Source organism: Somniosus microcephalus, chromosome 7 (assembly GCF_052327205.1).
Source record: "Somniosus microcephalus isolate GS21.2 chromosome 7, FLI_Smic_1.0, whole genome shotgun sequence".
NCBI lineage: Eukaryota > Metazoa > Chordata > Chondrichthyes > Squaliformes > Somniosidae > Somniosus > Somniosus microcephalus.
The window spans coordinates 79,317,532-79,335,105 of NC_140993.1; the positions used below are offsets into that span (position 1 = coordinate 79,317,532).

Below are 17,574 nucleotides of genomic sequence, written 5' to 3' on the forward strand. Positions count from 1 at the left end.
GCAGTTTCTGTGAAGAGAGACTTTGCATTTTGAAAACCAGACAGGGCTTTGAATTATGTATTAGATCAAATTGGAGACAAATCAAAACTCAGTTAGGCCTATAGTTAAGGCCATTATGCATAAATAATCGGGAACAGATTAAGGAAGCCATCGAGGCTGGACAGGCCCATCAAGGTGTATTCATAACAAAACAAGTCAATTATTGGGCCAGTAGATGCGATTACCGGCCATCTAAAAACAGTTAGTATAGATTGCTACCATTATTTAAAATAGCCCGCCAAGATTAAGAGAAAGAACTAACCTGATTTGGCGCGCAGATAAGGGCCATCCATAGGAGTATAATTGAAGGCCCTGGGTAGCAATCTCTCTCTTCTCTCCGGCCTCTCCTTGCTCCTCACCCTCGTGGCTGCTGCTCTTCCCCCGTCCCGCGCTTACCCCCTGGCCTCTGCCCGTGCCTTTCCCCACTCCATCTGGAATCGCCCAGGCACTGCATCGGGCGGACACGGACAATCCAGGCCAGGCGAGGCGGGACGCGACGAGGCGAGGAGGCAAGGACGAATTGAGGAGACGAATTGAGGAAGACGACTGAAGACAAGCTTCGAATGATCGGGCCTTCAGTCTCAGCTGACCTGTAACTATCTTCATGCAAACTTCAACTACCGACCGAGGAAGAGGAACCATCAGCCCTGCGAGGTAAAGTACCCAAGCAGAGACTTTAACTTTGGGGTACTCGTACCTGGACAATGCCCTTGCAGCACCCGGAGACCACGTGATGACGGCAGACTCCAGAGAGCACAAAGAGCGAACCCCGAATCCCACCGCTGTTTTTGAGTTCAGCAGATCTTTTGATTGGTGAGCATAAATTCTGGCCCCTCATAGCTTAATCTAGTTAGGTATAGGGGGTGGGATAAGGATAAGGGGATTGTTAAGATAGTTGTTTTCCTTCGATGTGCCGTGTGTTCCCCATTCCCTGTATAAGTATAGTTATTTTGTATTCGCCTGTAATTTTACACTAATAACTTCTCATAAGACTGTGTTATTTTTCTGTTTAATAAAATCTTGAGTTTTGCTTACATCCAAACCACCTGTCTACTCAAGTCTTTTCTGTATCGCCGCCTGTACCTAAGTCCAGTGTCTAGAACCCAGGGGCATGGGAGCGATTCGAACTGCTCACAAACAGTCAGGGGCATAACTGACTGGGCGTACGCGCCAAACACCACCACAGGCCACCCCTACACTCTCTCCAAATCTCACTCTCTCTCTCAGAATGAGTGGTGCAAAAATGCCTACCACACAGGAAGAGTCCCCCTTTAAATAGCGCACCCCCAGCCCCACAGCAACTGGGATGCGTTCCAGTCAACCTGTCGTTGGTAGCGCCAGGCGGAAAGGAGGGGGGCACCACTCAATTTCTGGTCCGGGGCTCCCCAAGGGCATTGCACTCTCGAATGACGTCAAGATCTGCGTGTGCAGGAGATCGGGTGGTATTGTTTAGCGCCGCTGCAAAATGTCCGGTCAATTTCGCGAGAGGCGCAGATATCGCCGCGCCCGGGCGCTAGTTGGTTTGCGCCCCACTTAGCGCCCTCTTAAGGCGCTAACGGGTGGTGCTACCTACTGAATTTTTCCCCCATGGGATTAAAGGGACAGTGGCAGCGTGGATATGAAATTGGCTAAGAGGCAGAATGCAGAGAGTAGTGGTGAATGGTTGTTTTTCAGCAGTGTTCCCCAGGGGTCAGTATTAGGAGCACTGTTCTTTTTGATTTATATTAGCGACCTGGACTTGGGTATACAGGCCATAATTTCAAAGTTTGCAGATGACACAAAATTCAGAAATGTAGCAATTAATTTGGATGATAGTAACAGACTTCAGGAGGACATAGACAGACTGGTAAAATGGGCAGACACATGGCAGATGCAATTTAATGCAGAGAAATGTGAAGTGATAGGTTTTGCAGGAAACATAAAACATAGGATACAGTAAGGTAATTGGATGCAAGGTAAGACTTCTAAAGGGACTGGCCTCCTTTGATTTTCCTGCTTGCATTACTTATGTTACCCATGGTACACTGAGTACGAATGCGTACATACCTTTTGTTGTGCATAAGTTAATAAGGCAGCAAGAATAAAATTTTGAGTAGCAAGATCCACAACACAGAAGAACAGCATATCAAACATAAGAAGTGTGCCTTCGTTGCCATAGTACAGAACATCAGTGAATGAAAGGGTTTCATCTGAGACAAAGTAGAGGATACATTTTTAGTGTTAACACAAAGTAAATAAACTGCATCATTAAAATATCTTTAAGAACCTGCCTTGTTTCAAATCATAAATGTTACGTTTTTGATATTTCCTAATGCAATTTAGATAGCTGATGACCACTTTAATTTGGTTACTGCTTGTTGGAAACAAACCATCTGTGTGTGTATCCAAAATACACGTAATTTGCCTCACTTCAAGGTGACGGGTGAGTCACTTCTGTCCAGGTGGCTGCTTAATGGATGTTAGTTGCTAAGTCCACATAGCTGTCAGAAACTTGTAATATTGATTATCTGGCTGCAAGAAAGATGCAGAGCTAACCAAAGGAAAGCTAATTTCGCTTTCTAAGCATTGGGTGCAACAGTTTTGCTCAAATCTAGCCTTCTCTACAATTATCAATGTCACCCAAGAGAAATATTTATTTCGGGGTAGACAAGCTCTCAACTGGAGTGCTTCATCACCAATGTTCACTTTAATTTTTTTTTGGCTGCCAGGCCCCTTTAAGGAACTGCGCGACCCATTCAAAAGCATTTTTTCCTATTTAAAAGCCGGTGATCCAGCTGCGTGGGAGATGCAGAGCGCTGCGCCGCTGCATGGGGAACATTGTTCATTACCCCTCGGAATAAAATTTTAATTTGATTAAATTTCATTTTGGTTAATTTACAGTTTATGGGTTGTGCCCCATTAAGAAGGGGGCACTTGCTTCCTTTTTAATTGACAGTGACAGTTGTCATTAATTAAGTAATTACCAGAAACGGTAGCAACGTGGTTATGTTACTGGACTAGTAATCCAGAGGCCTGGACCAATGATCCAGAGACAAGAGTTCAAATCCCACCATGGCAGCGGGGGAATTTAAATTCAGTTAAATAAATCTGGAATAAAAAGCTAGTATCAGTAATGGTTACCATGTAACTACCAATTGTTGTAAGAACCTATCTGGTTCATTAATGTCCTTTAGGGAAAGAAATCTGCTGTCCTTACCTGGTCTGGCCTATATGTGACTCCTGACCCACAGTAATGTGGTTGACTCTTAACTGCCCTCTGAAATGGCCGAGCAAGCCACCCAGTTGTCAAGAAGGCAGCTCACCACCACCTTCTCAAGGGCAATTAGGGATGGGCAATAAATGCTGGCCTTGCAAACGACACCCATATCCCGTGAATGAATTTAAAAAAATTAACCAATAAAAGCTCTCAATGTCAAAGACAAAATGAGTCTGTATCACTGGGTGAGACTAATAACATTTGTCAGAATAGCAACAGACAGATTTGACTCCCAAGACGAGCTGTGCTCTTGTGGCTGAGAAATAATTATTTTGTTATTTGATCTAACAGTCTATTTGTCCAGTTGTGATGTTATAACTAAGTTTATTGCAGGACAAGATATTTGAAAATAAAACTATTTCCATCACTAGTTCACCTTATGATAAGCAACTGCAACCTTCACTAGTATTAATATCCAAAGATATTAAATCAAATGAAATTAAATCAAAGTATTTGGTCCAAAAGTTTTTTTTCTTACACCAGTTACCCAAGTTATCTTTCAGCGATAGAACATGAATTGATTATATCCTGTTAAAATGTTACAGCTGGTTATCATTAGGTTTATAGATTCCTTCTGTAAATGTGTAATTACAGAAAGAAGGAAAAAAGAGTTTGTAAATGGAAATTATACCATTGTAAAAAATGGTCTTGTCTATTGGCTCGTGTAGCTCCATTCCAATTACTCGTTCCAATAACAGTTTATCCTGTACAATGTAATCCATTTCACGAAGAGCCTGTAATCAAACAAAAAATGCAAATTCAATGCTTTTTAGAGTTTTAACAAAACAACCTTGTCTGAAGAGGGAATGTCACATGAAAATTATATTTGTATAAAAAGAAAGAGCTGCAAATACTGGAAATTTGAAATAAAAACACAAACAGAAATAAAAACTGAGGTTTTGCAATCCCTGTAAAACCAGAATTGGAAAATCAGTCTGCAGCATAGCACTTATCGTGGCACAATTTTCTGATTTAGGCCCCTCTTCTTAATTTCAATAGGCTCTCTGCACATGGAAAACTTAATGGAGTCAAGTCTGGAAGCTAATTGGCTGCAAATTGAAAAATTGGGCCAATCATCTACTCTTAAATGGCTGCGGGATGTCCTTAATGGGAACGGGGGTGGGGGGTACTCCAAGATGCAGTGATACTAAGATCACACTTTCAAAATGTGGGAGATCATCTTGCAGGAGGTGTGGTGAAGGGGTGGAATGCCAACCACCTCTTAAAGCAGGGGCCCATGCTGCCTAGGAATAGGTTTTAGGGCAAGTGAATTCAGCCTTCCAGGTTTCGCTATACCTAGAAGCAAATGAGAAAGTACAGTGGTATGAAAAGTAATGCCAATGTAAGTGTGGGCACCTTTGCATATATTTGTATTATTTCTTTACACAAAGAAAGCACAGCCCCAATGTAATTAGCCATTACTTGCATCCGAGGGAGAAACATGTATGAATTCCACAGAAGCTATATGGTACAGTGCTGGCAGGGTCAAATGTTTCATGTACAGAGCTCTTGATGATCAACTATAAAGCAGCCAGGTCTAGAAAAACACTACGGGAACTCAGGGGTGGTGTTTCTTCTGCTCTTTCACTTACTAACATCTGCTAAAAGGAAAAGGCTGTCCACAACCATTGGGAGTGAACCAGGATAGGAGGTGGGACAGCAGCAGAAAGACTGCACCTTATACAGCAGCAGTTAAGACTGCAGGCAATTAATTGTTGGCCAAATGCAGGCTGCAGCAAAAAGGACCAAAAAAGAAGGCAACGACAAGCATGTGAATTGTACAATACATCAGCACATAAATGTCTAGTCCCCAAAAATCATCAGTTGGTTTCCAAATGCAACCTTGATTTAAGAGAATATATAAAGCAGGCCAAAAAAGTCTCCTTGAGAAGCACACTTGTGTCTTGCTCTACATCAAGAAATTCAGCAGTGGTCCTCATATAAATAATTATATTATGTAAAGTGGGGTTTCACATATCTACAGCAATGCCCACTTTTCTTTAATAAATTATCTGTTGGAAAAATCAGACAAAAAAATGCAGCCCGGAAATTCAGAGGCTGCATTCCCTGACCTGTGCCCGCCACCAGCAAGGCATTTTCTGTGTGCGGTGCTTCGGAAAATTTACTCCCAAAACAGCATTTTTTTGTTTTTATTTCAAAATTATTTTCATATAGCTTGAGATTATTTAGTAGTAATTCAGTCATGATTTCATAGAATCATAGAATGGTTACAGCATGAAAGAGGGCCATTCAGCCCGTCGAGCCCGTGCTGGCTCTCTGCAAGAGCACCTCAGCTAGTCCCACTTACGTACCCTTTTCCTGCAGCCCTGAATTTTTTTTTCTTTCACGTACTTATCCAACTCCTTTTTGAAAGTCGTGATTGAGTCTGCCTCCACCACCCTTTCCGGCAGTGCATTCCAGATCCTAACCACTCGCTGCATAAAAAAGTTTTTTCTTATGTCGCCTTTGGTTCTTTTGCCAATCACCTTAAATCTGTGTCCTCTGGTTCTCAACCCCTCTGCCAATGGGTACAGTTTCTATCTACACTGTACAGAGCCCTCATGATTTTGAACACCTCTATCAAACCTCCTCTCAATCTTCTCTGCTCTAAGGAGAACAGCCCCAGCTTTTCCAGTCTATCCACGTAACTGAAGTCCTTCATCCATGGAATCATTCTTGTAAATCTTTTCTGCACCCTCTCTAAGGCCTTCACATCCTTCCTAAAGTGCAGTGTCCTGAATTGGACACAATACTCTAGTTGAGGCTGAAACAGTGTTTTATACAGGTTCATCATAATTTCCATGCTTTTGTATTCTATACCTCTATTCATGAAGCCCAGGATCCCGTAAGGTTTTTTAACTGCTTTCTCAACCTGCCCTGCTACCTTCAACGATTTGTGCACATATACCCCTAGTCTCTCAGTTCATGCACCCACTTTAGGATTGGACCCTTTAGTTTATTTCCTCTCCTCATTCTTTCTATCAAAATGTATCACTTCGCATTTTTCTGCGTTAAATTTCAACTGCCATGTGTCTGCCCATTCCGCTAGCCTATGTCCTCTTGAAGTCTATCACTATCTTCCTCACTGTTTACTATATTTCCAAGTTTTGTTGCATCTGCAAATTTTGAAATAGTGCCCTGTACACCGACATACATGTCATTAATATATATCAAGAAAAGCAGTGGTCCAAGAACCGACCCCTGGGAAACACCACTGTATACCTTCCTCCCCTCTGAACAACAACCGTTCACCACTCCTCTCTGTTTCCCCTCACTTAGCCAATTTCGTATCCATGCAGCCTCTGTTACTTTTATTCCATGGGCTTTAACTTTGCTGGCAAGCCTATTATGTGGCACTTCCTCAAACGCCTTCTGGAAATCTTTGTCCTCACCAATCTACCTGTCGCAGATGCATCTGTCCATGACAGCACTGGTAGCATTGACCACCGCACAGTCATTGTGGAGACGAAGGCCCGTTTTCACACTGAGGACACCCATCATCATGTTGTGTGGCACTACTACCGTGCTAAATGGGATAGATTCAGAACAGATCTAGCAGCTCAAAACTGGGCATCCATGAGGCGCTATGGGCCATCAGCAGCAGCAGAATTGTATTCCACCACAATCTGTAACCTCATGGCCTGGAATATCCCTCACTCTACCATTACCATCAAGCCAGGGGACCAACCCTGGTTCACTAAGGAGTGCAGAAGAGCATGCCAGGAGCAGCATCAGGCGTACCTAAAAATGAGGTGCCAACCTGGGGAAACTGCAACACAGAACTACATGCATGCTAAAAAGCGGAAGCAGCATACTATAGACAGGGCTAAGCGATCCCACATTCAACGAATCAGATCAAAGCTCTGCAGTCCTGCCACATCCAGTTGTGAATGGTGGTGGACCATTAAACAACTAACGGGAGGAGGAGGCTCCATGACTATCCCCATCTTCAATGATGGTGGAGCCCAGCATGTGAGTGCAAAAGGTAAGGCTGAAGTGTTTGCAACCATCTTCAGCCAGAAGTGCCGAGTGGCTGATCCATATCATCCTCCTCCTGAGGTCACCACCATCACAGAAGCCAGTCTTCAGCCAATTTGATTCACTCCATGTGATATCAAGAAACAGTTGAGCGCACTGGATACAGCAAAGTCTATGGGCCCCGACAACATCCCGGCTGTCGTGCTGAAGACTTGTGCTCTAGAACTAGCCGCGCCTCTAGCCAAGCTGTTCAAGTACAGCTACAACACTGGCATCTATCCGACAATGTGGAAAACTACCCAGGAATGTCCTGTCCACAAAAAGCAGGACAAATCCAATCCGGCCAATTACTGCCCCATCAGTCTACTCTCAATCATCAGCAAAGTGATGGAAGGTGTCGTCAACAGTGCTATCAAGCAGCACTTACTCACCAATAACCTGCTCACTGATGCCCAGTTTAGGTTCCGCCAGGACCACTCGTCTCCAGATCTCATTACAGCCTTGGTCCAAACATGGACAAAAGAGCTGAATTCCAGAGGTGAGGTGAGAGTGACTGCCCTTGACATCAAGGCAGCATTTGACCGAGTGTGGCAGCAAGGAGTCCTAGTAAAACTGAAGTCAAAGGGAAATGCGGGGGGGGAGGGGGGGGGAAGTCTCCACTGGCTGGAGTCATACCGTGCACAAAAGAAGATTGTTGTGGTGATTGGAGGTCAATCATCACAGCCCGAGGACATTGCTGCAGGAGTTCCTCAGGGCAGTGTCCTAGGCCCAACCATCTTCAGTTGTTTTATCAATGACCTTCCATCCAACATAAGGTCAGAAATGGGGATGTTCGCTGATGATTGCACAGTGTTCAGTGCCATTCGCAACTCCTCAGATAATGAAGCAGTCCATGCCCTCATGCAACAAGACATTCAGGCTTGGGCTGATAAGTGGCAGGTAACTTTTGCGCCACACAAGTGCCAGGCAATCACTATCTCCAACAAGTGAGAGTCTAACCACCGCCCTTGACATTCAACGGCATTACCATTGCCGAATCACCCACCATCAACATGCTGGGGGGGGTCACCATTGACCAGAAACTTAACTGGACCGGCCACATAACTACTGTGGCAACAAGAGCAGGTCAGAGGCTAGGTATTCTGCAGCAAGTGTCTCACCTCCTGACTCCCCAAGCCTTTCCAGCATCTACAAGGCACAAGTAAGGAGTGTGATGGAACACTCTCCACTTGCCTGGATGAGTGCACCTCCAACAATACTCAAGAAGCACGACACCATCCAAGACAAAGCAGCCCGCTTGATTGGCACCCCATCCACCACCTTAAACATTCACTCCCTTCACCACCGGCGTACCGTGGCTGCAGTGTGTACCATTTACAAGACGCACTGCAGCAACTCGCTGCGGCTTCTTCGGCAGCACCTCCCAAACCCGCGACTTCTAGCAGCTAGAAGGACAAGGGCAGCAGGTGCATGGGAACACCACCACCTCCAAGTTCCCCTCCAAGTCACACACCATCCTGATTTGGAAGTATATCACCGTTCCTTTATCGTCGCTGGGTCAAAATCCTGGAACTCCCTCGCTAACAGAACTGTGGGAGTACCTTCACCACACGGACTGCAGCAGTTCAAGAAGGCAGCTCACCACCACCTTCTCAAGGGCAATTGGGGATGGGTAATAAATGCTGGCCATGCTAGCTGTAGTGTATGTGCCTTTAAGAGCCCCAGGTGTGCTGTAATGCCGGTAATTGCCACTCGGGCTATATAAGCCTGTATATTGTGTATATCCGTTAGATCCCCCCCCCAAGACTTTGCTTAGTAAACACCTATGAACCAACTCCTGTCTTCAGTGTCTTTATCAACACACGGACACTACAGTGGCGACGAAGTGGAAACGGACTTACCTGCAATTCGGCAGCACCTCAAGGACATCGATTCCTCGGGCGTCCAGAAGACTCAAGAAAGTGAGAGAAGCTGTGGTTTCACCAGCTGGCCAAGCTGGTGGCAGGTACTGCGCTAATCCTTCCTGGGCGTCAGGCTGGGGCTCCAGCGGCTGACTCTACAGCTGAGACAGGCAGCGAAATCGGAGGCAAGCAATAACGACTGGGAGGGAGCACTCGGGAGACGGCCGGCGCGGCAAGCAGGTCAGCGTTCAGACCTGGAGAGAAAGTCCGGCGGGAACGAGCCTCCAACAGTAAATAAATTTAAAAAAAGAATGGAAACCGCGGTAAACAGCGTTGTCATCGGCAGCAGCGGCGGGAAAGCGCGGGAAGCACCATATCTTTGCTGCAGAAAAGAAAGAAAAGCACAGGAAGCGCCATATCTTTTCTGAAATGCCTAAGTCTGGCAATATTGATGCTTTTGATAGCGGAATAGAGGATTGGACCACATACGTGGAAAGAGTAGAGGTATATTGCACTGCAAATGGAATAGAAGATGAAAAAAAAGCTTCAGTACTGCTGAACCTAATGGGCGCAAAGGCATACGGGCTGTTACGAAATTTAATCACTCCAGCCAAACCAAAGAGCAAGAATTTTAAAGAAATTGTTGATACCCTGCAGGAGCACTTAAACCCAACACCGCTGCTGATAGCAGAACGATTCAAGTTCTTCAAGAGAAATCAACACAAGAATGAAAGTAACGCTGATTACCTAACCGGATTAAGAAAGCTATCAAAGTACTGCCAATTCGGGGCAGGACTATCAGATTATCTGTGAGACAAATTCGTTTGTGGTCTCTTAAGTGAAGGAACACAAAAAAGGCTGCTTTCTGAAAAAGATTTAACATTGGACAAAGCTTTCAGTATGGCTGTATCATACGAAGCAGCAGCAAGAGGAGCTGCAGAGATACAACAAAAGACACAGGACTTCGGCACCCATGAAATGACACAGGGTTTCGAAAGATGTTATCGCTGCAGCAGATCCACCCATAACCAGAGGGACTGCTGGTTCAAGGACAAAGCATGCAGGCAATGTGGAAAGATTGGACACATTGCACGGGTATGCCGATCTGGACAAAATAAATCCACAGACAGAAAAAAAAAATCAATAAAGAAAAGTACAGGAAGGTACAAATGATGACGGACAGTAGCTCCGAAGACCAGAAGAACGATAGTGACTCCGAAAATAAGAGACTAAGCTGTCTCAAATTACATAATGTACTTGCCAAAGATGATTACCATACCATTTGGGTTACCCTCACGATAGCAGGGTCCCCAGTTAAAATGGAGCTAGATACAGGATCAGCTCTGACCGTAATAAATCGACGGGATTACGAGAGGCTATTTCCGCATATACCTTTAAAAGACACATCCATTATCTTAAAAACATATACGGGGCAGAAAGTATACCCCAAAGGAAAAATAAAGGTGACTGTTGTATACAACGGCAAGGAAATACAAAAGTTGTATTTATACATTCTACAAGATGGTGGCCCACCGCTGTTAGGACGTGAATGGATCAGGAAAATACGTTTAGACTGGCACTCCATTCAGGCACTGACGGTGACCAGTAAGAAAAAAACCAATGATGACATCATACCTGAACGATTAAAAGACATCTTGGCCAACGCCAAAGAAGTGTTTCAAGAGAAACTAGGAACCTTGAAAGGCATCACCGCCTCAATAAAAGTGGAAGATGCAGTAATTCCCAAATTTTTTAAGGCAAGACCGGTGCCATACGCAATTCGTCCAGCAGTCGAGGCAGAGCTGGAGAATTTGGAAAAAGCAGGCGTATTATCCAAAATAGATTGGAGCGAGTGGGCAACACCCATCGTTCCAGTCATGAAAAAAGCATTGAATAATGATAAATCTGAAGAACAGAGAAAAATTCGCATCTGTGGAGACTTCAAGGTGACTGTAAACCCGGTCCTTCACACAGTACAGTATCCTCTTCCGATGATAGAAGATATTTTCGCCTCACTATCCGGAGGGAAACGTTTCACCAAAATTGACTTGGCACAGGCATATCTACAGATGGAGGTTGAGGAGGCCTCTAAAAAGTATCTGACGATAAACACACACAAAGGCCTGTACCAGTACAATCGACTGGTTTTTGGAGTAGCATCAGCTCCAGCTATCTGGCAAAGAGCTATGGAGCAAGTCCTGCAAGGGATTCCGGGGACTCAGTGCTACCTAGACGACATCCTTGTAACAGGAGAAAACGACAACGAGCACCTTGCCAATTTGGAGCAGGTGCTCACTAGGCTGAAAGAACAGGGCCTACGAGCAAATCGCCCCAAGTGCGAATTTTTCCAAAATCAGATATCATATTGTGGCCACATAATTAATTATGAAGGGTTGCATAAGTCACCTGAAAAAATTGAAGCGGTCATAAAAGCCCCAGCACCTGAAAATGTTTCACAATTAAGGTCGTTCCTGGGATTAACAAATTACTATCATAAATTTTTACCGAACTTATCAACTCTTCTACACCCTCTTAATGAACTTTTACAAACAGGAGTGATTTGGGAATGGAACGAAGACTGTAAACGTGCCTTCCAGAAATGCAAAGAGTTAATCACATCCGAAGAAGTTTTGGCTCATTACAACCCATCACTGCCAATCAGACTGGCGTGCGATGCATCCCCTTACGGCATAGGAGCAGTATTATCCCATAAATTCCCTGGTGGCTCAGAACGGCCGATAGCTTTTGCGTCACGCTCATTAAACTCAGCTGAGCGTAACTATGCCCAAATCGACAGGGAAGCACTCAGCCTGGTATGGGGAGTGAAGAAATTCAACCATTACCTACACGGACAAAAATTTACCTTGTTGACTGACCATCAACCCCTCCTCTCCATATTCAACCCTAAAAAGGGTGTCCCCATTATGACAGCGCAAAGGCTACAGAGGTGGTCCCTTTTTCTAGGGGCACACCAATACAACATAGAATACAAAGGATCCAAACAGCATGGGAATGCTGACGGTTTATCGCGCCTACCGTTGCCAACGGTAGAAGAGGCACCTACAGTAGACCCAGTAGAGATGTTCCACTCTACCATAGTGGAATGTCTACCAGTAACAAATTCTGCCATTTAAAGAGAGACGAGAAATGACCCGACTCTCTCACGGGTCTACGATTTAACAGTGAAGGGATGGCCAGCACATGGCGAACCACTGTTGCCAGCATTCTCGCAAAGAAGAGAACAGCTGTCAGTATGCCGAGGAACCTTGATGTGTGGATCCAGAGTGGTAATTCCACCCAAACTCCAGGATAAAGTGCTAAAGGAGCTTCACGAGGGGCATCTGGGTGGAGTGAAAATGAAGAACCTAGCTAGGGCGTTTGTATGGTGGCCAGGTATCGATGGAGACATCGAAGAAATGACCAAGAGCTGCCTAGGATGCCAGAAGGTCCAAAATGCTCCACCACAAGCCCCTCTACATCCATGGGAGTGGCCCTCATCTCCCTGGCAAAGGGTGCACATCGACTTTGCTGGTCCATTTATGGACTCAATGTTCTTAATCGCGGTTGATGCACACTCCAAGTGGCCGGAGGTAATAAAGATGTCCTCCACCACCACGGAAAAAACCATCACAGTATTAAGGACCATGTTTGCCAGGAATGGGCTGCTGGAACAGATCTGTTCTGATAATGGACCGCAATTTGTGTCCGAAGAATTCAGGAAGTTCTTAAAAAACAATGGGGTTAAGCACTACACGTCCGCCCCATACCATCCCGCCACCAATGGATTGGCTGAAAGGTTTGTCCGGACCTTCAAGAAGGCCATAAAGGCCATGGGTAATGAAGACATAAATCTACAACATAAGGTAGATAACTTCTTGTTTGTGTACAGGAATGCAACACATGTGGTTACAAACCAAACTCCCGCCATGATGTTTTTCAATAGAAGACTAAGATGCCGGCTGGATTTGATCAAACCAAACATCAGAAGGGACGTAGAGAACCGACAATTTCAAGGCATGAATGAAAGGCGAACTAGAACCTTCCAGATAGGTCAACAAGTTTTGGCCCGGGACTACCGTACCGAGAAATGGCAGCCTGGAACTATCTGCACACGACTAGGACCACTGATGTATACCGTGGACATCGGAGAAAGCATAATAAGGCGCCATGCTGACCAAATCATAAAGTCATCCGAAAAGGGACAACCTACACCACAACTCTATACGTCTAACGATGAACTAGAGATACCCATATCTACCTCCGATCCGGTGATACTGGAACCCGATGAACCCGACACTGGCATTCAAGCCGAATCAGCCTTGCCAAAAGAACCTACTACACCACCAGAAACTACTACACCCCCGAGGCGTTATCCGGACCGAGTCAGGAAGCCTCCTGAGAGACTGACTTATAATTAATTAACTACAGTAATGTGTATATTATTTTTCTTATAACATGTAATTAATAATTACTTAAAATATGATGTACTGGTTAGCTAAAAGGGGAGGAATTGTAGTGCATGTGCCTTTAAGAGCCCCAGGTGTGCTGTAATGCCGGTAATTGCCACTCGGGCTATATAAGCCTGTATATTGTGTATATCCGTTAGAACCCCCCCCCAGACTTTGCTTAGTAAACACCTATGAACCAACTCCTGTCTTCAGTGTCTTTATCAACACACGGACACTACACTAGCGATGCCCAGATCCAATGAACGAATAAAAAAAATCCATGTACACCACATCAACCGCATTGCCCTTATTAACCCTCTCTGTTACCTCATCAAAAAAACTCGATGAAGTTGGCGATTTACCTTTAACAAATCCTTGCTGGCTTTCCTTAATTAATCCACCATTGTCTAAGTGACTGTTAACGTTGTCCCTGATTATTGTTTCTCTTCTTCTTCTTCTTAGGCAGTCCCTCGGAACTGAAGATGACTTGCTTCCACATTAAAAATGAGTTCTCAGGTAACTGATGAGTCCAATGCAGGACCTACAGTCTCTGTCACAGGTGGGTCAGACGGTGGTTGAAGGGGCGGGTGGGTGGGGTGCTTGGGTTGACGTGCGCTCCTTCCGCTGTTTGCGCTTGGCTTCCGCTTGCTGCCGGCGAAGAGATTCGGCACCTTCCTGGATGCTTCTCCTCCACTTTATGCGGTCTTGGGCCAGGGATTCCCAGGTGTCATTGAGGATGTTGCACTTTTTCAAGGAGGCTTTGAGGGTGTCCTTGAAGTGTTTCCTCTGCCCACCTGGGGCTCTCTTGCCGTATCGGAGCTCCGAGTAGAGTGCTTGTTTTGGGAGTCTTGTATCGGGCATGCGGACGATGTGACCCGTCCATCGGAGCTGATCGAGCGTGGTCAAAGCTTCGATGCTGGGGATGTTGGCCTGAGCGAGAACACTGATGTTGGTGCGCCTATCCTGCCAATGGATTTGCAGGATCTTGCGGAGGCAGCATTGGTGGTACCTCTCCAGTGCTTTGAAGTGTCTGCTGTACATAGTCCATGTCTCCGAGGCATACAGGTGGGCGGGTATTACTACTGCTCTGTAGACCATGAGCTTGGTGCCGGGTTTGAGGTCTTGGTCTTCAAACACTCTCTTCCTCAGGCGATCAAAGGCTGCACTGGCACATTGAAGGCAGTGTTGGACTTCGTCATTGATGTCAGCCCTTGTTGACAGTAGGCTCCCGAGGTATGGAAAGTGGTCCATGTTGTCCAAGGCCTTGTCATGTACTTTGATAATCGGGGGGGCAGTACTGTGTGGCGGGGCAGGTTGGTAGAGAACCTTTGTCTTACGGATGTTTAGTGTAAGGCCCATGCTCTCATATGCTTCGGTGAAGGTGTTAACGATGGTTTGGAGTTCAACCTCCGAGTGTGCGCAAATGCAAGCGTCGTCTGCGTACTGTAATTCGACGACAGAGGAAGGGACGACCTTGGATCAGGACTGGAGGCAACGGAGGTTGAACAGTTTCCCGTCTGTTGAAACTTATAAAATTCTGACAGGACTGGACAGACTACATGCAGGAAGGATGTTCCCGATGGTCGGGGAGTCCAGAACCAGGGATCACAGTCTAAGGATAAGGGGTAAGCTATTTAGGACAGAAATGAGGAGGAGTTTCTTCACCCAGAGAGTGGTGAACCTGTGGAATTCTCTACCACAGAAGGCAGTAGAGGCCAATTCATTAAATATATTCAAGAAGGAGTTGGATATATTTCTTAAGGCTAAAGGGATCAAGGGGTATGGGGAGAAAGCAGGGACAGGGTACTGAATTTAGATGATCAGCCATGATCGCATTGAATGGCGGAGCAGGCTCGAGGGGCCGAATGGCCTACTCCTGCTCCTATCTTCTATGTTCTGTAAATTAGCTTCACTCCAGTGGGGAGCTTACTGAAGGTGAGATGGAGCATTGCCGTAAGGAAAGTCGAGAAGAGCATTGGTGCAATGACACAGCCTTGCTTGACCCCGGTCCGTACATGAATTGGGTCTGTGGTGGAACCGTTGGTCAGGATCACGGCTTGCATGTCGTTGTGAAGCAGGCGGAGGATGGTGACAAACTTTTGAGGGCAGCCGAATTTGAGGAGGACACTGCATAATCCCTCATGGTTGTCAGTGTCAAAGGCTTTTGTGAGCACAAAGAAGGCCATGTACAGCGGTTGGCGCTGTTCCCTGCATTTCTCTTGTAATTGGCGCGTGGTGAAGATCATGTCCATTGTGCCCCTTAGTGGGCGGAATCCGCATTGCGACTCTGGGAGGAGCTCTTCAGCCACTGGGAGAAGGCGATTGAGGAGGATTCTTGCAATGACTTTCCCTGTGGCAGACAGCAGGGAAACTCCTCTGTAATTCTTATTGTTTCTAAAAGCTTCCCCACTACCAAGGTTAAACTGACTGGCCTATAGTTGCTGGGTTTATCTTTACACCCTTTTTTAAACAATGGTGTAACATTTACAATTCTCCAGTCCTCTGGCACCACCCCCGTTTCTAAGGAGGATTGGCAGAGTTTGACCAGTATCTCCGTGATTTCTTCCCTCAGCATCCTAGGATGCATCCCATCCGATCCTGGTGACTTTATATACTTTAAGTACAGCCAGCCTTTCTAGTACCTTGTCTTTATCAACTTTTATCCGATCCACTATCTCCTCTACCTCCTACTTCACTGTGCCTATGGCAGCATCTTCTTCCTTGGTGAAGACAGATGCAAAGTACTCATTTAGTACTTTAGGCATACCCTCTGCCTCCGTTCGTAGGTCTCCTTTTTGGTCCCTAATCGTCCCCAACCCTCCTCTTACTACCTGTTTTCTATTTATATGTCTATAGAAGACTTTTGGATTATCTTTTATGTTAGTTGCCATTCTGTTCTCATACCCTCTCTTTGTCCCTCTTATTTCCTTTTCCACTTCTCCTCTGAAATTTCTATATTTAGCCTGATTCTCAGATGTATCCTCAACCTGACATCTGTCATACGCGCTCTTTTTCTGTTTCATCTTACTCTCAATCTCTTTCATCATCCAGGGAGCTCTGACTTTAGTTGCCCTACCTTTCCACCTAGTGGGAATGTACCTCGACTGTACCCGATCTATTTCCTCTTTAAAGGCAGCCCATTGTTCCACTACAATTTTGACTGCCAATCTGTGATTCCAATTTATACGAGCCAGATCCGTTCGCATCCCACTGAAATTAGCCTTCCTCCAATTAAGTATTTTTACTCTAGATTGCTCCCTGTCCTTTTCCATAGCTAATCTAAACCTTATGATACCATAATCACTGTTCCCTAATGTTTACCTACTGACACTTGCTCCACTTGACCTATCTCATTCCCCAGAACCAGATCCAGCAATGCCTCCTTCCTCGTTGGGCCGGAAATGTACTGATCAAGAAAGTTCCCCTGAACACACTTCAGAAATTCTTCCCCTTCCCTGCCCTTTACACTATTACTGTGTGGAATGGGCTTATACTCTCTGGAGTTTAGAAGAATGAGAGGTGATCTCATTGAAACATACAAGATTCTGAAGGGGATTGACAGGGTAGATGCTGAGAGGTTGTTTCTCCTCGCTGGAGTGTCTAGAACTAGGGGGCATCATCTCAGGATAAGGGGTAGGACATTTAAGACTGAGATGAGGAGGAATTTCTTCACTCAAAGGGTTGTGAATCTTTGAACTTCTCTGCCCCAGAGGGATGTGACTGCTGAGTCTTTGAGTATATTCAAGGCTGAAACATAGAAGATAGGCCTTGAAATTCCCTACCTTAGCACCACCCGTTAGCACTGGAATTGGCAGAGGAGGAAGCAGAAACATAGAAACATAGAAGATAGGAGCAGGAGTAGGCCCTTCGGCTCCTCGAGCCTGCTCCGCCATTCAATGCGATCATGGCTGATCATCCAAATTCAGTATCCTGTCCCTGCTTTCTCCCCATA

General features: G+C 45.5%; 1 protein-coding gene across 1 annotated transcript in view; it reads right to left on the reverse strand.

The window, feature by feature from the left end:
• tmem67 (transmembrane protein 67) overlaps nt 1-17,574 on the reverse strand; it is a 495,060-nt gene that overhangs the window by 39,905 nt on the left and 437,581 nt on the right. Inside the window, exons 25-26 of the mRNA XM_085992667.1 lie at nt 3,927-4,029; nt 2,086-2,228 (exon numbers count right to left, since the gene is read on the reverse strand). Of these exons, the coding sequence (XP_085848793.1) occupies nt 2,086-2,228; nt 3,927-4,029 (246 nt within the window). The remainder of the gene's footprint in view (nt 1-2,085; nt 2,229-3,926; nt 4,030-17,574) is intronic.